This window comes from Acanthaster planci, linkage group LG02, assembly GCF_054643075.1.
Source record: "Acanthaster planci isolate LZ-2023a linkage group LG02, COTS_SCS, whole genome shotgun sequence".
In the NCBI taxonomy this organism is placed as follows: Eukaryota; Metazoa; Echinodermata; class Asteroidea; order Valvatida; family Acanthasteridae; genus Acanthaster; species Acanthaster planci.
The window spans coordinates 20,623,022-20,649,550 of NC_141778.1; the positions used below are offsets into that span (position 1 = coordinate 20,623,022).

A 26,529-nucleotide genomic window follows, 5' to 3' on the forward strand; every position below is an offset into this window, starting at 1 on the left:
GTTGATCTATCTTCAGTATTTCAGGTGTTTTTATGAGAAGAGAAATACCCACAAGACAATGGGTCTCTTATTTGTCTTGTAGTTTTTCTCAATATTTTGATGAATACTGTTGTGAGTAGAATGCGCTCAATTTTGTCGAGGCCAAATTTGGCTGGTGTGGGAGACAGAATTAAGAGCCGAGTATCCTTTTTCCCCAAATAATTTATAAAAGTGTATGTGTATGGATGAGGTGAATTTTAATATAAAATTGTGGTTGATTCCAACAAACTTCTACCCTAAATTTAAAACATGGAATGGGGAACGGGAACACATGTACAGATGAAGAGGCTTGGAAATTATAGCCATGACTTCAGAAAGAAATTCTTATTGTGCCCTCAACGAAAAAAGAAAACAAAAGAAGTCAAACGTAAAAGGGTTGATAACAAACATAATACAGAGAAAATCAGGGTTACAATATATCTAAAAACTGAAAATGTGGATTAAAATGCCTCTTTTATGTAATTTTCGTATATAAAGGATTTTTGTCAGTTGGTATAATCGAGTATACAAGCATATTTTAAATGTCTTTACAGTCTGAACTTGCTTGGATTCAATTTCATTCATTGTATTCCAGATTGTTACAGCACACCTAAAATGTACTGTACTACAAATGATATTCAAGAAAATATAAACAAAAACCAGAAAACCAGAAATGACAAGGGGTAAAAATTACATTTTTTCTTCTTTTTTCCCCTTTGTTTTATAGTTGGGGAAAGCATAAATTTAATGCTTTGTAATACTGCAGTGGTGCATTCTATGCATACACCTGACTTATTGAAATATCTTGTAAAACAGTGAAATGACAAAAGAATTGGTTTCAACATGGGCTTGCTTTCTGTAATGAATTAATGCTCATTCATTATCTTCACAGGCAATAACTTATTTCTCTAAGTACATCACTGCATCCGAAATAAGCAAAGAATACATTCTTAAAAATCTGTAGTAAGACACAGTGCATAATTCTAATGTAACCATAAGAATCTGAATAGACTTGAGTGTTGAATACAAAAATACCTTTATTAAAAATACCTTGCATCTCAATTATTTAAAATATGTTCGAGGATGGGACATCATTTTAACTTTACACTCACAAACCAACATTAATGGGTTCATAAAATATTCATCTTAATCGAGCAAAGCGGGAATAGACCATGTGCCAGGTATTTAAAAATCATGTTCTGGTCACATGCCACAGGTTTTTCCATGTGAAAACACAGTAACTTCACATTGATTTGTGGCAACGAAATATTATTAAATAAGGTTTAAATTTTTGGTGTGTGGTGGCAACAGTGAGTTAAATCTGTGAAGGTACACGCAGCTGCTGGGATGATTTTCACGGAACAGTTGTACCGTGGTGTGGAAGTAACGCCACCGGCACGTTATTTTAATGCGCACGTTTGCGCAACAAGATCTGACCCATTTTGGAAAAGTTGCACTTCTGCAACAGCGTTGTATGATACATGCAGTAAATAAATCTGAAATAACTGTGACCATTGTAAAGCTTATCACCAATCATTTTATCACAGTTGATGATGGGAATTCATTGCTTTGTTTTGAAGGACAACTTAATATGTGAGAGTATGTAAAGATGCCCACCTGTGACAGAAAATTAACTTGTTGAAAACATCAGAATTTGGCTATTGTTTGGTGAGTGTTACAAAAATCGTACAGAAACGCCCCATGGTAATGGCACAAGCTGTGATTGTCCTTAGCACAGTGGTTAATACTGCTACGTTGCTTCATAATTCTTTGTGACATGTAGAATGCAAAGCTTTGCAACATATTTGTTGCATAAAATGTACCTACGGCACAAGGTCACACCAAGTCTTGGAAAATCAGCTGCTGGTAAAAAGTACACACTTGGTTCTCTTGGTAATGTGTTGAGCATTCAACTGCGCTGATGAACATACTGGCACCCGTACCCAGCATGCTCGGAGTGGTAATGGAAGATACCGAAATCCGACTCAAAAAGTCCTGAATTTTGCTTGATCCACTTTCAGTGTTCAATCTCTGCACATCAACCCAAACCCAGGCGTCGTGGCATTTCGGTCCATCGTACATTACTCGATACCCAGGATAATCTTCATATCTTTGCGCATCTTGAATTTTTGCACCTTGCCTGTGACGGTCAGAGGGAACTCGGATACAAAGTGAACTATCTTCGGGATCTTGAAGTGAGCAATCTGCAAACACAGAGGGTAAATTTATATACATGAAGCAGGCACACAGTATCCCAACAGTTAAAAGTCACCCAGCAATGGAATTTCATGCAAGTTGATCTAGACCATTTTCATACTTTCGGCTTCAAGTCTGATTTTACTTGAAATGTCAATACTCTTAAACCACTGACTTCATTTTTTTGCACAGGAAAATGGAAAATTTACAGTTTCATTCTTGTGTCAAAGTTTTCAATTTTCTCTCAGAAAAGTGCAATAACTTGATATAATTAATGATGCTAAAATGGGATCCAACAGAAACTCATCACAACAGGCATCTTTTTGTGACTAAGTATAAGGGAGAGAACATTCATTTCTAACCTCGTCTTTGCAGAATTCCTTGATTTCTCCTTCCGTTGCTGTTTGTCCTTCCTTCAGCTTCACCCAGGCACACACAATCTCACCAAGACGCTCATCTGGAACACCGATTACCTAAAGAGAACATTGTTAGTCACTTAGATGACCAAGAGTTCACAGAGAAAGACATGTTCTATCTTTGTCAGCGATGAACCTAGGCCTTGAAGTTGAAGTACATGTAAGCTGTAAAATGTGTAGAGTTTGAGCAGATCTGCTCATTTTGGGGATTCAACCATTTTCGATTTTAGTTTGCAGCAATTTTATCTTTCTGATTTTGACTGCAGTCACTTGGACTTTAGCAACCAATCAGAGTTGGCCTTCCCTTCCTCCTCTCCCTCCCCCAAAGTAACAATTGATTTTTCAAATGCGAGTCACAACTACCGCCAGTGTTTAGCAATATGAGAGTACATACTACACACACTGCGAGGTATGAACCAGTACCTGGACATCAGCAATTTTGGGATGTTTGTACAGAAAGTTCTCAATCTCCACTGGATAGATGTTCTCCCCTCCTCTAATGATGACGTCTTTGCTGCGTCCTACAATGGACACGTAGCCCTCGTCATTCATTACAGCAATATCCCTGCAAGACAGGCACAAATGCAGTCTATAACATGCTCCTCAACGTTAACTTGATGTCTTACCTTTCAGTCTGAATACCAAGTGCCCTCTTTCAAGTCCAGCCCCCTATCAAAAACCATTTTGACTAAACTACTAAGAAACAACACACACGTCTGTATGAGAGCCACTGGCATTTTAGCTGCAATTGTTTCCAGAGAATGGTTGAGTTATTTTTAGCTTTTTAATGTTTTCTGTATCTGGGCAAAATAGTTTCTCAGTAATTTGAGCTGTATGAAGGAAACTACTTCATTCAGGCTGTTGACTGTGAAGTGAGGTCCTATGATATATGCTGATTTATGTCTGATTTACACTCATACAACTCAACGATTTCTGAAATGAACCATAGAAACACGAGGCCATTTGTTAGAAATTCATGGGAACTAAATTACAAAACAAAACACAGAGAGCAAAATATGATTGATAATGTCTCAACTTTCACTCACCCTGTGTGGAACCATCTCGCGGCATCGATAACTTCATCAGTCTTCTCCTTGTTATTCCAGTAGCCGATCATGGTGGTGTATCCTCGACTGCAGAGCTCACCGGACGTGTTGCGTGGCACGATTTCCCCAGTTTGCGGATCGATGATCTTCACCTTATGTGAGAAATTATTCATGCCATGTAAATATAAAAATAAATGTGTGCAATTCTTGTTTGCATCTTCACTTTTCTGTTTACTTAAAAGACACACTTTTTCTCTCAACCACTGCGCAACGGGCCCATTTATCCATGTTGATTCTGCTGGGCCGGGTGATTTTTCATTATTTTTCTGTTTTTAAAATTCTTTAAAAATTCATAACTTTATTTACTAGAAGTTTACACCAACACAAATGACTGTCTGGTGGCTACTCTAATCTGACAGACAACATCTACTGACGCCTGAGTATTGCAGCCAGGCCTGCCGCCTTGTAAAAAGAGCCCAGATTGTGCGATGTTATGTAATTTTCTTTTGTTCCCAAAACCGGCACAGTGTGCTGCTGACGCCTTTTCAATGGGGCCAGATTACCGTACAGCGGTATTTTATCGCTCATCACTGGAGTGCGTTTGTCCCCAATGGTAATCTGCTTGCGCTGAATGTCACAAACAGTGGTGTAATCTTCCCAGCAGCTCGGTCTTTTGTTCCGAGTACAGTCTTTGTTACAAGGCCCAGCTCTTTTGACGGATTTCAGGCACCCTGGCAATGCGTATAAAGCCAACGTCTCCAAAACTAGGCTCCCCGTCAGCAAGTGGTTAACACATACAGTAGATCGCATACAGTCTTCATGTGGTGACAGTGTTTTGACTTACTTCATTATTATCTGTTGCCTTGCCAACAGTTGAAACCCGTATGTCAATAGGATCATCTCGTCGAGTTTGGAAGATGACAGGAGACACCTCTGTCAGTCCATAAGCAATCTGCACAAAAGGGTGAGATGAATAATTTCACATCCTAATCAATGCCATAGGTTCTGTGTGCATGTCTAGAAAGAATGTGACAAAGTTTGACAGTGCCACGTACTACTACAATCCTCATACAGAGTCCATGTGATGAGTTTCTGCTGATACACATTTTGTGTAACTGTCTTTTCCTCTGGGCTCTTAAATACATCAAAACTATTGGACATCTCTTTATGATTAACTGTATTGAAAAGTACACTTCTTCAAACATTGGAAACTTTCCAGGCTTTTCCAGACAAATGAGGGGGACTCTTTTCGATGTCATTCTAGTGGAAACAGCCGTTACATTGACGTTTTCTGCCCAAACCAGCAAGACAGCACTGAGGTTTTGCTCATGGATATATGAAACTTTTTGCATAAAAACAAAAAAGGGCCTAAAGTACACTTTAAAAAAATTAAAAATAAAGTCAAATGCGGTCAAAACGGTGCATTTTAAAGGACTGAATGCAGAAACAATATTGCACAGGCCCTGTAACGGTGACAATATCAATAACTCTCCTGCATCTCTTCTCAGTCCACTCAAACAGCCCTAGGAATGTCTCTCTTGTTTTCTCCTTACACAAATATCTTTCATGTTCAGCTGTGAGATACATTGTTTCATTGTCTCAACAGGACAAGGTGAGCCAGCCATGACACCGGTAAGCAAACTTGAGACATCCAACTCAGAACATCTTGGATGATGCAGCATATCAATGAACATGGTTGGTGTACCATACAGAGCTGTGCATCTGTTAAAGAAGGTGAGAAAGAAATAGGCATGAAAAAAAAACAACTTTCTTGTGCTCATTAGAGGTGGCAACGATAGGCATTCTCCCCTCTTTGATCAACTACAATAAGACTTCTAGTCATGGGGAACATAAGATCAATTTGACCAAAGGGAAGCTTTGCCATATATACTATCAAATCACCAATAGAGCCAAACTTGCCACTTGTCACAGATTTGAAAATCCCCAGAGAGGGGGTGAGGCTTAGATATAATCCATCAGGACGGAGCACCTTTCAAGCTGGACAAAAGTGGATACAATCCGACAACAGGTGGCGCTGTTCATAGGGTATATTATGCTAACAGTTACTAGGTTAATCCAAGAAGAATGGAAATTGAGGATGTGAATCCCCTATCTTCTAGCTCTACCCCTGCTTCAAGTATTTGTAAATCATATTGACTGTTGCTCTTCTTTTGTTGATAGTAACTCACAAGTTTCAATTGTTCTCTACTGACCCAGCCCTTTCCATGCCAATATTTTGCATAGTTTTCTCATGAGACTGACCTCTCCTTAGCAACAGCCTCTAGGGATGCCTCAGCCTCAAACCCAGGAGCGGGGAACACACAGGTTGCACCGTGCACCATCCCTGCTAGAGTGCCCCCGACCATACCAAAACAGTGGTAAAGTGGCACAGGAACACAGATTCGGTGATGCTGGAAGAAACACATTCATAAACGCAGAAAAGATTACAATTTATGACAGAGGCAAAATAGAACCCTTGGGGTATCTTTCAGGCCTCTTTCGTAATGGTGAATAGCATTTTAGCTAGCAAGCTGTGCAGCCACAGTGAAATCACGGCCCATTTTTTCAAGCATGGCCTGGCAGTGCAAATCAAGCCGTGCACTACTTAATTTAACGCTTGTGTAATATAGATCCAAAAAAATGTGAAAATAAAACCTGAGCTAAAATTCAGTCTTTTCCCCATGCTTTTTCCTCAATCAATTAATTCAAAACAGAAAATATGCCACAGTGAAGTACATGTATGCCGGGACTATGGTTCGGATGTTTTTGCATATCAACGCCAGTAGGCGGGTTCCCTTACTTATAAATAATGAACTTCAGCACCGTATCTATCAACTTGTAACAAAATGAACACAGGAAGCCATACTTGTTCACCAATGATCGATTATACATGTAATCAACCTCGTTCCATGGCGATCGTTTCCGGGCTTGAGCTGCTTGCTCACTATATCATCCAGAATGAAACGAAGAATATAAGATTTCTTCTTGAAGCTAAGGGTTGACCTACACATAATCTTTATCATTGTCAACAATCAGCATAAAGCTTGTTTAGGTTCTTCTACCTTAACGATGGAAAAAACTGTCCATCTCTTCCAATGCCTTGTTCCGACTCATGCACAAGCGCGAGCACGTGGCCTGCGTGGTGTACATGGGTGCGTGTACAGTGTGCATGTACACGCACTATGCATGTACGACATGTATTTTTTCATCCACATAGAAGTCATGTCTTGTACTCAATTTGCTTGTTCTTAGCCAAGCAGCCAAAGGAAACATGCATGTAGGAATACTGGGATTCATTTTATATCATTAGTTATTTTGTTTGCTTATCACATAATTAATAATCTCAATGTAATATATTGCAAACAAAAAGGCACAAAAGCCTGTGTCAAGTACTGATCCACATTTCCTGCATAACATATTTTTTTAAAACAAAAGAAAGTGGTTATAAGAAATCTGTTCAAAGGTTTTTGTCATTATTCGCTTCTTTGTTGCAGGGCTGTTTTAATCACACTATATAAAACAATTGCAGAAAGTTTTACAATCGAATTTTGTCTAAAAGCTGTTATTTTTTGTTCCAAATGGCAAAAATCTTATTTAAAAATGGCAGATATTCATGACAGACCACCAGAGAGCATCTTAAATAGGCAGAACTTCCAGGGCCCTTAAGAAGGCCCTGGATCCCGGCCGTAAGGGACTTCGCACTGCCCGCTCATGTTGCATGCTTCACACACAAATTTGAACTCTAACAAGATTGCACTCCCACTTTTCAAATCCTAGCTAAAACACTGCCGGTGAGAATTTCTCTTTCAGCACTGATGACAAGCAAATGCATTCAGTTCACAATATTTTTGCTTGAGGTTTAACTCAATTAGGCATCGTTTACTCCCAATGGCTTGTGCCTCACTACATTTGAAATCAAGACACACCTGTTCGTTGAAGCCGCAGGTCTGTCCTATATAAAAAGCATTGTTGACGATGTTGTGATGTGTCAGCATTGCACCCTTTGGGAAGCCTGTAGTACCCTGTAAAGAGAAGAGGCCGCCAAAAACCCTAATTTTTTACAAAACCACAGATTACCTGTTTATGTTGATGCTAAAAATCCCCTCATCTCCCACTAAATAAGACAAGTAGCAGACAGTAGCTGAGATTGCTGCCCCCTGATATTCTCAGGTTATACATGTGTGTGATAGCTACAAGGCAAATGAAAAGCACAGTGCATTCAATTGAAAGGTATATACGGATCACAATATCTCAGAGTGACAGAAGCACTTCTTCTTTTGCTTTGATTTCGATAAAACAAAATCAAACCCAAATATCCATGTGCAATGACAATTGCTGATAACAAGCAAATCTCACTGAGGTGAACTGTATATTGATGGGCTCATCAAACTGTGTCCTCTTCTCATAGTCGTCCCTCAGTTCCTCCTCAGTGCTGCCGCCCATATTATGAAGGTCATCAAAGTTGAACGTCCCAGGCAAATTATCCTTGCCTCTGAAGATGACGGTTTGCAAATCTGGAAATCTATATGTCAGGGGGTTGTACAAACCTATGGTGAGAACACTACAGACAGAATCTTGACTCCAAACACTCTGCCATTCTCTGGCTTTATTTTCACAGGTGCATATACCAGGCTGTCAACACTAAAATTGAGCCAAAACACTAATAGAGACCCCATCAATGAAGTGGGGACACTGTGCCTAAAGTTGTGGGACATGGCAACTTGGATATAACTTTGAATGGTCCTTCTGTTTCTTTTCTTGTCTGTAAAAAAACTGAAAGTAAAATTGACTGAGGGGTACAATATACCCCTACCCATTATATGAATTTGAGATTAAGCCATGTAAACAGCTTTATTGGAAATAAATTAGGCTTACTTGGCACTTTTCAGTTGTCCCGGTTTGTCCGTTTCAAGTTCAGGACAGAGTTCTTGAAGCATTGCATAGTAGTCTAACGTTCGGAAAGTCTTGTCACAGACAACAGCTTTGCATTGAGACTGGGGACAACAAAAGTGAGACCTGAGGAGTTAATAATGATGAAGATGATGATGCTGAATGCATGCCACAGCCGTGCTCTAAAAAATGAAAGATCTAGTCTACAATGCGGACAAAAGAAATGTCTGCACTCGTAAGAGAATCAAGGGGTTATTCAGCCAGGAATTCATTCAGGATTTACTCAGGTGGTACAGGGATTTTTCCCAGTCACTGTATAAATGATTCATGCTCGTCCACTGGAAAGACTAATTTTATTTGATGGCATATGGAATGTTCCATTCCATGAGATGAACCAAATGGAATAGAATACTTCATCTGTGACTAAATTATTTGTGTGGATTTGTTGCAGTTAACACATTTGTGAGACAACTTTGCAGATTCTCAACATTTGAGCAAATACATGTACATGCCCCTCAAACCCAAATCCCCCCCTCCCACAAATAAAGGAAATCGTGAAGCACAAGAATGATTCCAAATCCTACCATTTTCAGAGCATACTCCAACTCGTGCACTCTGTAGACAGGATTAACATTAACCATAATGGCACCAATGCGTGACGTGGCAAATTGCGTGAGCACCCATTCCAGAGTTGAAGGCCCCCACATACCAACTCGGTCTCCCTTCTTAATACCAACAGCTAGAAGTCCAAGCGCAATCTTTTCAGTCTAAAATAAGCGTAGGGTATGAGAGAATGTAACAACATTAAACTCAAGCCGGGTACATTTATGTTGTTCAATCCTAACCACCTCACTTATACATTTCTACAGGGAATGATTTTTTTAATGCACACAAATGGACTCCGTGAGTGACTCCTGTGTAATACTGATGTACATGTAGATACATTCATACACAGAAAACAATGAGGAGTACACTGATTTGAATTTAGTTGGGACTTGACTGCAGTGTGTATTTCAAATATCCTGAGTCTAATACAACAATACAGTGGCGCTGGATATATCTCCCAACAATGCACCTTTGAACTGGTAAACAGTAGAGGTACCTGGCTTAAGTTGATTACAAATGCAAACATAGAACTTCACAGAATGACTCAGCACTTGTTCACCTGATTGCCCAAAATGTAATCCCTGTGCAAGGCGAAGTACAACTGTGTTGTCGACTTTCTTTAAAAATAAAAAAGACCAAAGGCCTTAACATTTGTAACCGTGAAGTTGAATCAGTGTAAGTTTTAATAGTGATGACCAGCTGTGAGTGCTACCAAGACAAGCTAATGTTAACGTTTACATGTATGTTTTTCAGACTTGAACAATCCCAACATGTTTGGATTTCATTGTGTTTCTATCCAACCATATGGCTCCTAATTCTGTTCAGTATCAACTTGAAATTTTCCACTGAAAAAATCTCACAAAAGCAATAAGCAAATTCTATTTTGAAAACCCCGATTACTATCTCAAACTTATTCTGAAATTAAAAACTGAAATGCAATACTGTCGTGTAAACAAAAACAGATTAAACACCTCCTCTCTGAATTCTTCAAAAGTTCTTCGTATTCCATCTCTGAGGAATACATATGCATCTCTGTCAGGGAATTTCTCAGTAGTTTCATCCATGACCCGCCCAATGGTCTTGCCAATGAGCGGGGTGGACCCTGCATTGTGAAAGTAGCTTAACTCGCTCTTGGAGAGGACAGAACTGGAATAAACAAGAGAAGAAAATGAAATGAGCAAATTACTGGGATTTTCTCGGGTTGCTATTGTCATTATGCAGTGGAAAGGTGGCATAAAAAAAATTAAAAATAAAGTGTGACAAAGTTCAAAGGCTTGTCCACTATTATGAGCAAGCATAATGTTGCATGCTGTTGTACCCAAACTATAGCATTCCCAACTACAGTTGTAATATGTTCCTTACTGTGGTGTAACAGTTGAACTGGTCCAATTGTGGCATATGTGCCAATAATAATAATTATTATTGTTATATCATGTGCCATCGTTGTTTTGTACATGGGTGCAATCAGTTAATTGGCTCAATCGTGTGATTGCCGTGTACTATACTAGTACTTTATTCTCATTTTTGAAATAATCCACCACAATTGCAAATCAGAAAGACAAGGCGATTTGCTGATGGTGGCATTATCTATAGTACAATGCTCGTGCAAAAAAAAAAATGACAGATCACGTAAAGATCAACCAATTGCCCTACTGGCAAACATAACCTAACATTTGATTTTGTTTGTGTCATGGCAGTAAACACCAGATTGGTATTTTTTTTTGCAGAATTGTGAGCCACAAAAAACCTGGAGAATGTTAATAAATTTTCTATGGAAATATGTCAGCTGTAACATGAGTTGTACCATGCATGATTGGACCAGCCAAATTTCAACATTTTTGGACTGTTGCAACTAGGCCTCGGCTAGTACTACATGTACTTAACAATGATTGATAATGCACCATTTCCATAAAAACGATTCAACGGCGCAGTACAGTACTAAACATTTACAAGTCATGGCCCTTATCAGCTATGGTAGTTTACAGTGTAACACACATTAGGGCCTTGCGCCTGTATACGAGCCATCATGGAGGAACTCAGGCTGGAGGGAGCCTCCATACCATAAACTGCTCCATCATGATATACATGTACGTAAAAATGATGTACCAGTACGTGATGAATAGTACTGTGAACATTCGAACACTGAGGTAGGGCTTACATGTACATCTAACGTTATGCCATCCGTGAACACGTTCCAGCCCTGTACATTTTGTAAATCACGACTGGACTAACACCGCATACGGGTGCCGGGTACGTCCCTACCTGCACGACAGGTGACGATGGGAAGTATTGGTTGGTCTCCACTGCAGCTTTGCCCGTAAACATATGGAGCTGGAGCCTTTCAGAGCAAGTTTCTTCTGCAGACTTTGAGGCCAGCTGCTGATCCTGCCATACCTCCCAATAGTTTGTAGTACATTGGCCATTTTTGTTCAGAATGTGTAAGAACTGAACACCAGGTTAGATGAATGCCGCCCGCAGCCACGTTATAATCGTCAGGCGATACTCGACCGAACTTTGTGCACTCGGCTGGGCCTGTGCACACACAGTGCAGTGCTCGTAGCCTATTCTCAAGCGCTTGAACATACGTACGTAAACATACGAATGTTCTGCCAAAGTGCGCATGCGCACAAGTTGCATGTAACAACTGCATGTCTGATCGCGCTCTGATTGCAAAATGAGATGAGGCATGGATTTCCAGGAAACTGAGTATAAATAGTGAAATTTTTCATGACAGATCCAAATTACATCAATCATTTCATTTTTCTGTAGCACTTATTTTGTGCCCTGCCTCTAAGAGGTAATGAAATGAGGGGTTTTCACTATAACTCCCAAGTTATTTTATTTTTTACAAGAAAAAAATGTGTATTGCCAAATTATAGGTTTTCCTGGTTATAAAAACTAGATACATGTACATATAAAGTGGAAGACTGTCTTAATCGATTGCACGCGAAAATTGGGGATCTGCTGGACAAAAACGTTTGTAGGCTACATGTGTAAAATAAGTTCGAATTTAAATTTTCGCGCCAAATCGTGTGAATGCAGATATTTTGTAATGGAAAAATCCGTCACATATCGAATCTAAAATTATTTTATGTCCTAATAAAACTTAACTGTTAAAGTCAGGAGTTATTGCTTTGTCGAACTTTTGACAAAAAAGAGGATACCCTCTACTAAGGGCAGACTTTTGTGTACATAAATTCTTACAGCGGGAGTCACGGGTCAAGTGCAGTCGTGTATGTATACGTTTACATGTGTACTATTACGCGTGACGTGTTCATGTTCATTCAGATGCGCTGAGGCGGACGCGGCGACTTTGACGTCGGGGTACAGCACTGTAGTCCATGCCAGCGGTGTTCCAAAGACGACACGTCGCTGTCGCCGTCGCTTTGCCAGACTCTTGAGGGCGAATCTTTTCTTGGCGGGATGGGATTGTTTGATGTGCTCGTTTTGCGCGCTCGGAGTTATATCCAGCCAGAAATGAGACCGAGGAGTACCCCCAACATGTCCAATCGCTATACACACTCTAGATTATTAATTGTTATCTAATACATCCTCCTAGATATCTGAAAAGAATTCCTCAGTTTCCAGTGAGACAATGACCGACACAAAGCGGGGGGGGGGTGTCTCTAGCTCCGTCTCATATCTTGCGTCATATGCTCTGAGTTAGCAGACAATTGATGAAATATTGAAAAACCTTGGCCTAATAAGCCTTCAATGCCCGGTTCACGTATTTAAGGGTATTTAAAATTCATCGGCCAACCTACTAAAAATTGAAAGGAAAATTAAAAAAGGACATGCCAAACATCGTTTTTCTGTGCAACCTGAACACCTGCGAAAGTTTTGAGTATTTTTTAAATATTTGTGAAGTATGGGGATTTATCACTGCTGTCTACGAAATTTACTAGCTGTGGTGCACCCACGGACCGAGAAGCGCTTACAATATGGGGCGACGTGACGTGTCGTCTTTGGAACACCATATTATGGAACTCCATTTGAAATGGAAATGTCTCTAATTTCACGATTCTACCCTATTAAATGGTATCAGTACTAACGAAATCGGTACAACAGAAAATCATCCTAGTGTTGGATATACCATTTTGGTAATGTATAATGGCTTCAAATTTTCGTGCACCGTTGGATCGATACGATTTAGGGGTGATTCAAAATGACCTGATTTTTAAACTTTTTCCTGTTGCTTCAAAATAAATGCATGAAGTCAATGCAGTAAGGGTGAATCTTTAATTTGGTGCTAGATTTTTGTCTCAGAAAACTTATTTTCTATTATTTGATGAACTGAGTGCAAATTTTGGCAATTTCGATTTTTTCTTTGGTAGAAAGGGTCCGTAAAATCCACTTCTCTTATACTGTTGTGAGATTTACGGTTACTTAAAAACCTTATGAATGGAGGGAAATTGTGTTTTGTTCGTGCTGTTGCGTTTAGATCCTCTCAAAACTTCTTTTTACTGTTAAACTTTGGTATAAGTTTACGAGGTCAGTCGTTGAAAAATTCTGCGCTGTAACATCGTCTGCAAAACTGCTGTTGTCTGCTTGAAAGTAAAGTCCGCATGCGCGCTCGGAATTTTCTCCATGGGGCATAAACCATTGATCATCAATTGGAATGTCAAGGCAGAAGTCATCATAAAGCCATTGGTTATGATGTAGCTTGAATGTTGAGGCTGGGAGCCGATTGAGCGGAGAAAATATGTAATATTTCAGCAAAACAAAATAAATTGATTGGATTGGTTTCCGTCAGATATCTTTCCAACTTAGCAGCAGTTCGTAGTGCTTGGCGGGAACCAGTCTTCCTTTTTGTGTCTGAGGCCACAACACGTGCTCTAAATGCGCGCGCAGTCTAAATTGCGATGGCGGGTGTTTAGAAGGTGTTACAGAATTTGTGACTCGTATTTTGAAGCAGAAGTATTGGGAGAGTATTGGGCTATTTCTTCTTTTCTGCTACCAGACGGTACGAGGGTTGGTTAGTAACAGCTATTCGGTGGGTATTATTTCAATGAATTTGAAACCAACACTTCAAAATGAACTAGTGCGATTTATTGTTGACGTTGAATTTGTAGAGTGTCGGAAAAAGGGTTTGTTGGCATGTGTCATGGTTTTCTCCTCCCGTCAGTGGTGTATCCAGGATTTTTTTTTTATAAAAAAGACTTCATAAGAGAGTAGGAAAGGAAATAATCGGTGTTTTTGTCAAATTCTATCACCAACCCCCCCCCCAAAAAAAACACACACACAAAACAAGGATATAGGGACTGTGAATGGTTTTTTCCGTGGAACATCTTAATGTCATAGGAAGGACGATGGATTTAATTTTTTTCTAGCAATAACCACAAGCCTGGTATGGTTGGAAAGAGCAGCTCGAGAAAGTCATTGGTGTATCACCTTCATAGCTTGTAGAGTTATGAATGTTTGAAAGATACTAGTAAGGGTATATGTGTCTGTCACGTAAGTTTCATTTACATCTATTTTGTAGAATGAAACTGGCATCGGTTTATTAGTTTCCCTGCTGAAGCCTATTATTACCGAAACGACAGCCTGCAAGTACTGTCAGTCATGCTTAAATAGGCTTTTGGGCAATAAATGGCCACATTTTATGGGTCTCAAGACTAACCTCAGTTAAATTATGTAACTGTTACATGTACATGTATGCTGTTGTGCAAACAATTTTGGAGTGGAGTGGTTGAAAACTTGAAAGTGAAACAAATGCAAATACCACCCTAAGTACTTTAGGCCTAAAGCTGGACACGCAATATCTGATTATTTAATTACATTTTTATCAAGGATTTCTGAAAATGAAGGAAAAATGTGGAGTTTGTATTTTTAAGGTGTCATTTATAAGAAGTAAAGTATAAAAACACAACAGACTATTACAGAAAGTGTGGGCCATGCGCGGGCATGTACAGACATGCACAACATGCCAGTAAAAGATTGTCTATGCATGCAACATTTGACCATTTTAAACAATACCCCCAGAACTGTAACCCACACTTCGAAGAAACTCCCAGGTCCAAATTTACTGGTTCATAACGCTACAGGATTTTGAATGTGCCCAGTTATTGTGCCTGAAACTGCATTTTCTCAATCAAATCTTTTCCCAAAATGCTGTCAATACTTAAAAATACCTCATTAACTTGCATGCTATATGAGTTGTGGACAAGTAACCATCTAATTTTTAGCAAAATCCAGACATTTTACTTAGGATCCTGCCTCTCTCTTCACCGACAATCAGCACACCATGAGCTTCATGCTGTGGCGCATGTCCATTGAAACAAAGACTGGTTCCCATTCTGTTGCAGTACTCTAGACTTATATAAACTGACAGCAACCAGTCCAACAATGCAACTGTAGCGGAAGGGTTTCAGCAACAAATAAGTTTCAGTATTAAGCACGTACACATTTGACTATTGAACTCGTTGGTAAATTGTATTTATATCACGAGAGGGCGCTCCGTTCTAAATTGAGTACCTGGTATCTGTATGTATGTTCTAAAAATAGACCTTGTATCTGGGAAGACGGTGTGTGACCTCGGGTCAGGGAGAACAATAGAATTGGGGTCTTCCGTTGGAACGTACGTAAAAAGTTGTCGTTTTGGGGAGTTGGGTTGTTGTTACGTGTTGCTAACACTCGAAACGACATGGCGCCCTGAGTGTCACGAGGGAAGACGCACCACTATATGTTTGCCAGGGGATAATTCTTGAATCAGGGGGGACACTCATCACTTTCACATTTATTACCTGTACCTGCTGTGACTGACTGGAAGTCTACTCAAATTTTGGGAGAGCTGGAATAAATGCCAGAATCATCAAAATCAGACAGCCGTGTCTCAGGGCATCTGTTTGTCTGTCAAGAGACAATTGATACCCCGGCTCTACGCGGAGCCCCCTCAACATACTACACAACCTTATTCCCATGGGTACAATCTTGCCCTGCCACGTTGGTTCCCACTGAAGGAACACACACATGGCCCATGGAGTGGAGGTTGGCAATGACACAATCCATTGGGCATCATTGGACTGGTCATTGTCCCTATCATATGTGTTTCGGAGGACTGAGACAGGATGGGAACCAGTCTTGGTATAAATGGACATGTGCAGCTCTAATGTGTGGATTGGCAAAATTTCTGAAATCTGACAGTTCACAAACATGTGAAAATCGCAGCTTATAGCAAGTTCCAGAAACAGCAACACACACTGTTAGAATTAGCACACTCCAAACTTTCCGAAAATACTACTTTTACACACCTTCTCTCCCCTTTATGAAGTTTTGGTCAGTTTTCTCATAGAAATTGGTGGAATTAAATGGTGTGATTTTAACAATTTTTTTGTGTGAAATTACCTGTAAAGTTTGGATAACCTTGGTATCAGTCGAAAGGTCAGAGCCTTTTTGTTGAGAATATTGCATAAAAACAACTAATAGGGCATTTACCGGAAGAGAAATAGAACTCAAAGTTCAAAGGTTTTTGAGCATTGATTCGCGAAATGGTGTCCTCCGCTGAAGCCACTACTGCCCGACTGCAAAGCTCTTTGATTCATTGTTCTTTCGGATTTATTTTGTGGGTGTTAGACAGCAATTTAGTACAAGCTAATGAGACATTTTGAAAGAGAAAGTTCTTGGCTACAAGAGGACCACAAAGTTAAGGTGAAATATTGAGGGTTACCATTTTTACCGTGGGTTTTTGTCATCAAGTTTTTACATGCTTGCTGATATAGCTATTTGATCTGGTGATTTTGTCGAATTCCCTAATAATGAATAAGCCTGAAGCCGCATGTGCGTTTATATTTGCCCCCCCTCCACCACATATGGTGGTATTGTTTACATTTAGCGCAATCCTGTTTGTGAAAAAGATCTACACAAAGTCATAAATGTACGTTGGTGTTAAGGGCAAAAAGCTGTAATTGTTTCCTCCCCTACGTAAAGTACATCTTGAAAAAGTTTGCATACCCGCTGCTGCATCTGACTTGACTCGGACTGGCCAGCTGGCAAGCTTGGTGTCAAGTGGTCAAGACGTCTGCTCTCGGACAAGCACTAAGTATACAGTGTCATGAATATACATGTACGCTGCTGTAAGTCCAAAAATCTGTAATTAAAATGTGATCATTGATAAGCAAAATTTGTGTGTGGGTGAAATAAATGCCTGTATTTCATAAAAACATTATGATATCCTCTTCTGATTAGTGATTAACTTTCACATTTTCTTATTTTCCCTTTGTCAGGAAGAACAATTGTGGAATGCCACCAAAAATCCTTTGAATGCATGTTGTTGTGTTGCAAGAAGTTCTCTCGGACCAATAGCAAGATTTCCTCATCACACTGACAGGACTGACATTACAAGGTGAGGCAGAGAGCTTAGGAGCCAGTGTGCTCCACTCCATCATGTGCTGTACAAACACAGGTCCACATTCAGTGCCATACTGGTGGATGTTGATAATTTGCCATTTTTACTTCATGTAATTGGCCATTAAGCTTCCAAATTCCTGACTGTATAGGGGAACCTGACTGTTCTGATGTTCTGTCAAGGGGCATATCAAGCCCCCAGTGGGCCCTGGAATCTGAAATATGGCTTATTTGGGCTTCAGCCCTTTAATGTACTTTGAAGCACAAGTTCTGATTGATGCTGAAGAACAGAGGGGTAGTTTCTGTTGGACTGATTGATTTCAAAGAAACACAGTTTGGTCTGTGCCAACCAAATGTTTGTTTTGCATGCATTGCTGGAAAAAAATGAAATTGCATTGAATGCTCTCATTATGCTTATCGTTGAACTTTGTGACTTTTTACCTGCAACCTTTCAACACAACAGTTTCCAACCTAAAAAGAGCAGATGTGTGGTCTTCATTTAAATACGGTCCTTTCATTCATGGACATGTACCTGATGTGATGGAGTGGAGGACACACATTTCTCTTAGGGTAAAATCCTAGGTACATTGTACATTTCAAAAGAGGCTGCCAGATTTTTTAACAATATCAAGCCTTTTCCTAATTATGTGAAAGTAAGCCATCATTGCTCTATTCTTGACCACTAGAAGGACCTGATAGAAAGCAATATGCAATCATACTTGCAAAGGCTAAATTGCAGCCCTAATTTTATTTTATGAATGGGACAAGCGGCTCTAGTTTCAGTAAAGCATATCCCCCGAAAACAACAAAAGACATTTTGTAGAAACTGGTACAGAGTCCAGCCAAATTACAGTCATCTGGCAGCCTTAATTTTTATGGAAACTTGCAGTGAGGATTTCTTCTGCCAGTCACTTTCCGGGAATCAGCATTGCGATGCTGGAATGAATCTATTTCAACTGATTACCCAGAGCGTGATCTGAGTGTTAACTAAAACAGGTTGTGTTGAACAGTATTCTAAGAACTGATTCACCCCATAGTGTTTAAAGAATGCCGACCGATTTGATTGTTGAGCAAATAAGGGACAGAATGCATTTTCTGTCATTTAACATTTAATTTTCAGCATTTTACCCACACTGAGTGGTTCAGTGGTAAGTCTTTGCGTAAGAAGTCATGGAGATACAAATCTGTCTTGTTCCTTGCACTACATGCTCTGTAGGCTGCTTGTATGAGTCAACCCACTTGTGGCTGATTTCCATATTGAAGATAAAGTCACTCAGTTTGTCCCGTGCGCGGCCGCCGGAGTTTCTCTCTGTTGGTCTGGTTAGAAGGCACTCACCTGTGGTGGGACTGCAACAATAAATTATTGAATCCCCAGATTTATTTCAGTGAAATTAACAACCAGGTAGTTAAACTTGAGTCGGGACAATGGAGGTAAACAACGGTTTGACAACTGCGTAATGTCAACCTTGTTTGTTTTATTCAGATATTTAAACAGCACACTTCCAACAATTCTTTAGTCTTTGGTTCCTCGATTTACCCGAAATTCATTACTTCACTGCATATTATAAGTCTGCCTAAGTATGAATAAAGCTGTGCTGAGGCTGCTCCGGTATATTGCTACCACTTCCATTACGTAATTACGTAATTTAGTAATTACCCCTAACCCTGCCAGACGCAGCATAGTGTATCAGGTGAAAAATTTCTGATGCACTTTGATGTAAAATGCAACCACTGACTGCTGTGAACTTTATAGCAATACTGATGGAAATTGAAGTCAAACCAGCTACATGTAAGTGCTGGGAGATTGGTTACTGTCACTGGGGAATGGGGTTGCTGGGCAAAGGCTGAAGGGTGGTCACTATTGGGTTTCACTGTAATGTAAATAGAAGAAGGAAAACAACAAGAAAACCACAGAAATAGAGTCAAAGAAAGAAAAGAAACAAAGAATATAAAAGAAGCAAAGAGAAAACAAAAAAGGAAGAAGAAATTATAAAAAAACCTAAAAGGAAGAGAAGAGACAAATGTATAGTTCAATATTTGGTCTCATCAAGAAAATCCCAGCGACTGAATACAAATGCACAATACTAAAATACACACTGCCAGCAACTCTGATACCTGATGCATACTGCTGCAATTGGTAAGGGACTAGTGCCAGCACTGACAAACACCATACATGTATATGGCCTTGCCTGCCACATGCAGCAATATCCATAGCTGCACTTTGCTGCGCTGTGCTACCAAGTAATTTGGACAGCTGATGCAGTTTGATGCGTCTGGCAGGGTTTGTAGCCAAAATACCCTGTAGGGTTAGGGGTAGCATCGTACGTACGTACCGTACGTATGTACTTCGGTAACCAGCCCTGCTGCAGTTACTGCGGTATAGATTTCCGTAACTTCATTTACTACGTTGGTAACCAGCCCTGCTGCAAATACCCCGATATAGATTTCTGTAACTTCATTTACTACATCGGTAGCAGCCCTGCTGCAATTACCCCGGTATAGATTTCTATAACTTCATTTACTTCATCGGTAACCAGCCCGCTGCAATTACCCTGGTAGATTTCTATAACTTCATTTACTACATCGGTAACCAGCCCTGCTGCAATTACTCCCCTATAGATTTCTATAACTTCATTTACTACATCAGTAGCCAGCCCTGCTGCAATTAACCCGGTAGATTTCTATAACTTCATCTACTACGCCGGTAGCCAGCCCTGCTGCAATCACTCCCCTATAGATTTCTATAACTTCATTTACTACATTGGTAACCAGCCCTGCTGCAATTACCCTGGTAGATTTCTATAACTTCATTTACTACATCAGTAACCAGCCCTGCTGCAATTTCTCTGGAATAGATTTCCATAACTTCATCTACTACCTCAGCAACCAGCGCCTGCTGCAGTTACTGCGGTAGGTTTCTGTAACGGTGCCACCTCCTTCCTCAATTTGCCAGTACCCTCTTGAATACTCAGCCAGTTTTACATGTAACTGCGCCTAGCCTCTGCGATTTCTCGGTGTTGCTTGAATCGTGTGCGTAGAGTAACTTATTGCGGTGACTTAATTACATTAATTTATCAGAACAATGAATATCAGAGAAGTCATCTCATAACAATGTTCTTATCATGAAGCCACAGTCTCTGCTTAATAAGTCATCACATTCCTTTAGTTTAGTTTATAACGTCATAAAGCTTCAAGAAATCGTAATGTGCGATGGATATTGAATTTACAGTGAAAGATGTCGTTCAAAATTAATTCATCATCATCTGGAGAGGCTCTAAATCATTAATAATCAAGAACTAACAGACAGAAAATGTACTTCAGAGATCTTAAATAAATCAGAAAACAAAGAAAGTTTCTTACCTAACATCGAGTAACACAACTTATTGAGGCAAATAAAGTGAGCACGTCATGCTTGGCTTTTTATATTCTCCCATCATGCATCTAAGAATTCTTTTGGGTTCAATAGTTGTTATCACATTGTAACTTTATGGTGGCACTCTTATGCATTTCCCAATCATATTTCTTAAATTGCCTGAATAGCCAAAATTATCTCTTTATAATCAACTAAAATTTGAAAATTATTCTATCACATAAAAGTGAGAATGGTTAATTAGGAGAATCAATTAATCAGTGTTCGGAGTTAATTACGTGTTCTGCAAGATGACGGCACACATTCAACAGCTTCCATTTGCAATGCACATGCCTGCTGCACGTATAGGCTCATGACATGTGGACTCTAGGCATATATATCATACATCGATTACGGCTATGTACAGGTAATCAACAATTATAATTCACCAAAGTTTTAACAGTAGAACTTGCTCGAAAATTAATTGAGACGGACCATGCCCTCGGGCATCACAAGTTCATGATTTTGACAAAGCCGTGGTACCAGTGTACTGGGCTGAAGAAACTTGCAGAGAAACGACAAATGGAGGTTGGAGGACAGAATCCCAGTTGAAATTCCCAGGGAAAGCCAATGAAATTAGGCAATGAATGAAAATCCAATCCATACACATACGTGTACATGTAATAGCCTGGATTGGATTCAGACCCTGTAGAGGAGGAACCCATAGGTTTGTGGAAAACCACTTAACTACATGTATATTAACTTTACCCCTGGATCTGTTGAAGTTTGGATACTTGCTATCCATTTGTAGATCTGTACATATTATTGCTACATGTGCATTTGTGTGTACAGTACAGTACAGTAGGGTGTAGGGCTTTTTTTTTTTTACATTTTGTTTCATAATTTTCACGTTCATGTAGACTGGCTTAGGAACAGGGGGCAATTTCAGAGAGCTGCTTTAGCAGGATCTTTTCCCGGTTTGAGGATGAGAATAAAGATAGAGTCTTGGGACATTGGAAAGCGTGCCAAATCATATTGACGATAATGAGTATTCCCTGGGTTTTGTGAGAAAATGTTTTATCACTATATTGTTATATTAAATGGTTCATTAATAACACTATCATTGTTGTCGTGTAAACTGAGATTGTTTGTAGCCTCTTGTTTAGTATCCATAAAAGAGGTATCGTAATTTCAGTACTACTTGTTTTAGCAAAGTTGTCAACAAATGCGTCAGCTTTACCTGTATCACTGGTAATATTGATGCCACTATAGTGTATAACTGGAATATTACTCTTTTTGTGAGTAGGGTCAATTCATATAATCTTATTCCAGATAACATTGCCAAATTTTTCCCAGTCTTTTCTTGTGCAACTTGAATAGTTCCTTAGCAATGGCACAGGCTCTTTTACAAGTCAGATGGTAGTCTTGTTTTTCGTTGTTTTTTCCAGAACCTTCCTTTTGCTCCCTGTACTCGCTGACTGTCATTCCCCCAGGAAGAGGGAGGTTTATTTGTAGGAGTAGGGTTGATCTTGGGTATGGAACCAGTCATTACATGATTGAGTTGATAGATGAATCATTTTATGTATCATCAATGTTTGCAGTGTTAAATGGCTTCCATTCTTGTACAAATTTTCCCCAGTCAGCTTCTTTAAGAGACCACTTACATGTAGGTGTACAGTTTTAGTATTTTCATAGAGGCCTACATGTACATGGTGGTTTATTTCAATGGTGATTAGGCAGTGGTCACTTCCCCACATGTTATTTAACACTGTAGATTTCTCCTAATGGCTTGCTGTCTGTTTTCTCCCCTATGCTCCAAGTTTCTTCCCGACTGTCATCAACACTTTGTTTCTTCTTTTTACTGTCTATTTCCTACATTCAGACTTTCTTCTTGATGGCCATTGTACTTGGTCTCCCCTTCCACTGTCAGTTTCCTGCCTTTGGACCTACTCTCAAAGTTTCTTCTTTAGGCCTACTGCTTTTAGTTATTTATCTCTCCTCACCACAGTCTGTCTCTGATTGGATCAATATAACCTGGGTGGAGCAGTGGTCTGCTAGAGCTACTCTAAAGTGCTATTTACATTGTACATTGACACTTCATCTAACTTCACTGGAAGGGAACCCCCCCTGAAAAATGAAGCATTGTATACACAAAATAGACTGCCAGAAATTTCCAACATTGGACAAACAAACACAGCATCCATGGCAGACAGTGAGAATATGGTCACACTATAAACAAGCATCAAACAGTATTGGATATCCCCTGTCCCCTCCTCCCTCTTCTACTGGGACTAACTATGACTTACTCTTACTGACTGCATGCTCTAGTCTTAGCCAAGGATTAAACCAAGACATTTTGCCTGGTATACCTCAGCCACTCAGTCATAGCCCACTTTCCATTCTTCCGTTAAGTAAAAAAAACTGAAACTGTTGGCAATAAAAATATATTTATTTAAAAATGGTAAAAGATAAAACCACCACTGGAGAGCACCCTCATGCATGCAGCCACTAAAATGATGCCTCCAAATCAGCCATTCTAAGATTATTGTTGGCAAGTAAAATTGTCAATAAAAAGTCACTTGTACAGGTACGTATCCCTCACTTGTACATGTACAAATCCCAAGGATTTAACAAATGGCAGTTGATAGGTTCCCCTGGGCTCAGTGATATTCATTACAGTAGCACTGTGCCATCTGTGAGTACAAGGGAAATCTACACCAGTACATGTAGGTTTACATTACAAACCTTGGTCCCATGTACTTTGCAGACAAGATGGCGATTACATTGTGCAAAATGTTTGAATGATCAATGGTACATTTCCAGTCTTTATTTTTCTTACTTGAAAACGTTATACTTGAAAACAAAAACCAAGCCTTTCCTACACAATATCTCCCTAACCCTCCTTCCTATGGGTTTCAATTTTGTCTGGTACATGCAGACATGAATGTTAATCTCTCTTCAATCTTAAGGGTCTAGCGTTAGGCCAAGTCATAGAATGAACCACCTTCATGTTGATACTCAGCCTTGTTGGAGCTAAATCCTTATTTTAGATTTGTCTAAAATTATTTTCTTTCCTATCAACTTCTGTACGTACATGTACATGAAAAAAATAACCGTCTCACTGTCGTTTCAGAATCCAGATACTAACAGCCTTCTTGATCTTAGCCAGAGTATTGCACGATTCACCTGTCATTTTGAAGTAGTCTTTTGTACAGAGAACATGTCCTACACCAAGATAGCAGAGCTAGGAAGGGGAGTGGGTGACAGTTAATAACATCAGTGTAAGACTGGATTGTCTTTAGAGGATCATGTTACCTTGTCACTTTTGGCTAATGGTCAGTTAAGGATGCTGTGATAGGAGTATGCTTGGGCAACTTCTCACATTGGAATAAAAAAGTCACCTCTAGACTGGGAATAAGTATCAAAATAACTCCGTGTCCCTGATATTTGATTTCAAACAACTCAAACATTGTTTGAAGGAGATGATCATGGTTTAGAGTGGATTGCACTGATGAAGCCAACTGACTGGTTGAATATTTAGCTACATGTATTCATTCAATCAAGTATTGTTTTAGAGTGGATTGCACTGATGAAGCCAACTGACTGGTTGAATATTTAGCTATTCATTCAATCAAGTATTGTTTTAGAGTGGATTGTACTGATGAAGCCAACTGACTGGTAGAATATTTAGCTATTCATTCAATCAAGTATTGTTTTAGAGTGGATTGCACTGATGAAGCCAACTGACTGGTTGAATATTTAGCTATTCATTCAATCAAGTATTGTTTTAGAGTGGATTGTACTGATGAAACCAACTGACTGGTTGAATATTTAGCTATTCATTCAATCACGGATGTGGTAACTCTGTAAATTACAAAATTTCTCCAAAAGTTGTAAGAAAACCATAGAGTTGGATATAATAATGAATCCAACTCTATGAAGAAAACATGCATTTTTATGTGACGAGTTTCAAGACAAGGTTCTGTCTTCCAGTTAATCCTAAAATAGCCAGGGGTTGGGGCAAATTCCACTCTGAATATTTTTTCTGTTATCACTGCAGGAGCTCAGCCTTTCAGACTTTTAAGAGTGAGTTTTATGGTCATTTTGACATCAATTTTGTGAGAATGGAACATATCGTTCTAGCACAGCAGGCATTATTCTGAGACAGGTCAGCCAAATGTATGTTTTGTACATGGACATGTACTTTTGTGTTCAAAGTGCAAAGGCTGACACGCATGTAGCCTTGAACCTCAAATTACTGAAAAACAACAAACATATATGTTTGATTGAGTTCAAAGTTCAACTTTATATTAATAAGGAATGTCTTTACATGAACACTAAATTTTAAACAAATCCGTTGTGGCATTGCCAAAATCTTGGGGGGTGGGGCTACATGGGCAAAAATAAAACGGCTCTTTGAGGGTTAAAGGAGGAAGCTGGGAATCCAACTGATGTTTGGTTAGAATTTCTGATAGTCTCGTACCTTGAATTAAGGTAGCAGCGAGATATGTACATGTACATGTAATTAGTTAAGGGTATTTTTGTGTTAAGAACCAAGAAACTGTCTTTTATGGTGTCTTATTCCTCATGACAAATTTTGCTGATACGGTACAGTACATGAAGTAGCAAAGTCAGAACCATAACTTTTCCAAGAAAAATGAGACATGATCATTTGTAGAAATTGCTAGCTTGAAATGAAAATTGTTGTCGATGCAGTGAGTCTACAGGACTGAACCATCTTCTTGAATGATTCCAGGATATGCAAAACAGGTCAGCAAATGGACTTTTATTGCAGTTAAACACAATATCATCACTCCATCTAGTAGTACATAGAGGCCTGTGACAGCTCGCCACAATGACATCTCTCCACCCAGGAGCCAATAGAGGCCTATGTGACAGTTCATCACAATGATATCTCTCCACCAAGAAGCAAATCGAGGCCTATGTGACAGTTCATCACAATGATATCTTTTCACCAAGAAGCAAATAGGGGCCTTCGTGACAGTTCATCACAATGATATCTCTCCACCAAGGAGGCAAATAGAGGCCTACGTGACAGTTCATCACAATGATATCTCTCCACCAAGGAGGCAAATAGAGGCCTACGTGATAGTTCATCACAAAGATATCTCTCCACCAAGGAGCAAATACATGTAGAGGCCTAAGTTTGACAGTTCATCACAGTGACATCTCTCCACTACGGAGCAAATAGGGGCCTACATGATGGTTCATCACAATGACATCTCTCCACCAAGGAGCAAGGGTTTACGTGACAGTTCATCACAGTGATATCTCTCCACCAATTAACAAATTCAGGCCTACGTGACAGTTCATTACAATGACATCTCTCCACCAAGGAGCAAGGGCCTACGTGACAGTTCATCACAGTGATATCTCTCCACCAAGGAGCAAATTGAGGCCTACGTGACAGTTCATCACAATGACATCTTTCCACCAAGAAGCAAATAGAGGCCTTTGACAGTTCATCATGGTGATGTCTCCTCACTAATGTTGCAAATGAAGGCCTGTGAGATCGTTCATCACAGTGGTGTCCCCTCACTAAGCAGCAAATACAGGCCTGTGACAGCTCACCACATCAGCGTGGCCAGTGAAAACCAGCAATGCCTAATCACTGTGACGTCTCTCCACCAAGTTGCAAGTGGAG

General features: G+C 39.6%; 1 protein-coding gene and 1 long non-coding RNA gene across 3 annotated transcripts in view; one reads left to right on the forward strand and one right to left on the reverse strand.

The window, feature by feature from the left end:
• Positions 1-335: 335 nt before the first annotated feature.
• Positions 336-11,724, reverse strand: LOC110989798 (medium-chain acyl-CoA ligase ACSF2, mitochondrial-like). The gene is made up of 13 exons (XM_022254430.2): positions 11,435-11,724; positions 10,144-10,318; positions 9,151-9,333; positions 8,552-8,670; positions 8,033-8,198; positions 7,603-7,698; positions 5,939-6,087; positions 5,230-5,398; positions 4,521-4,628; positions 3,677-3,828; positions 3,054-3,195; positions 2,577-2,687; positions 336-2,222 (listed from the first exon to the last, which is right to left on the reverse strand). Exons 1-13 carry the CDS (start codon positions 11,593-11,595, stop codon positions 2,100-2,102), a joined length of 1,854 nt encoding a protein of 617 aa, XP_022110122.2. The 5' UTR covers positions 11,596-11,724; the 3' UTR covers positions 336-2,099.
• The window catches only part of LOC147799996 (uncharacterized), a 29,523-nt gene continuing 8,275 nt past the window's right edge, over positions 5,282-26,529 (forward strand). Inside the window, exons 1-2 of one of the 2 annotated variants that reach the window (XR_015424502.1) lie at positions 5,282-5,410; positions 17,395-17,513. This is a non-coding gene — a long non-coding RNA (uncharacterized LOC147799996). Of the gene's footprint in view, positions 5,411-13,998; positions 14,166-17,394; positions 17,514-26,529 lie in introns of those variants that run through there. The other variant, XR_015424503.1, reaches the window with a different exon arrangement.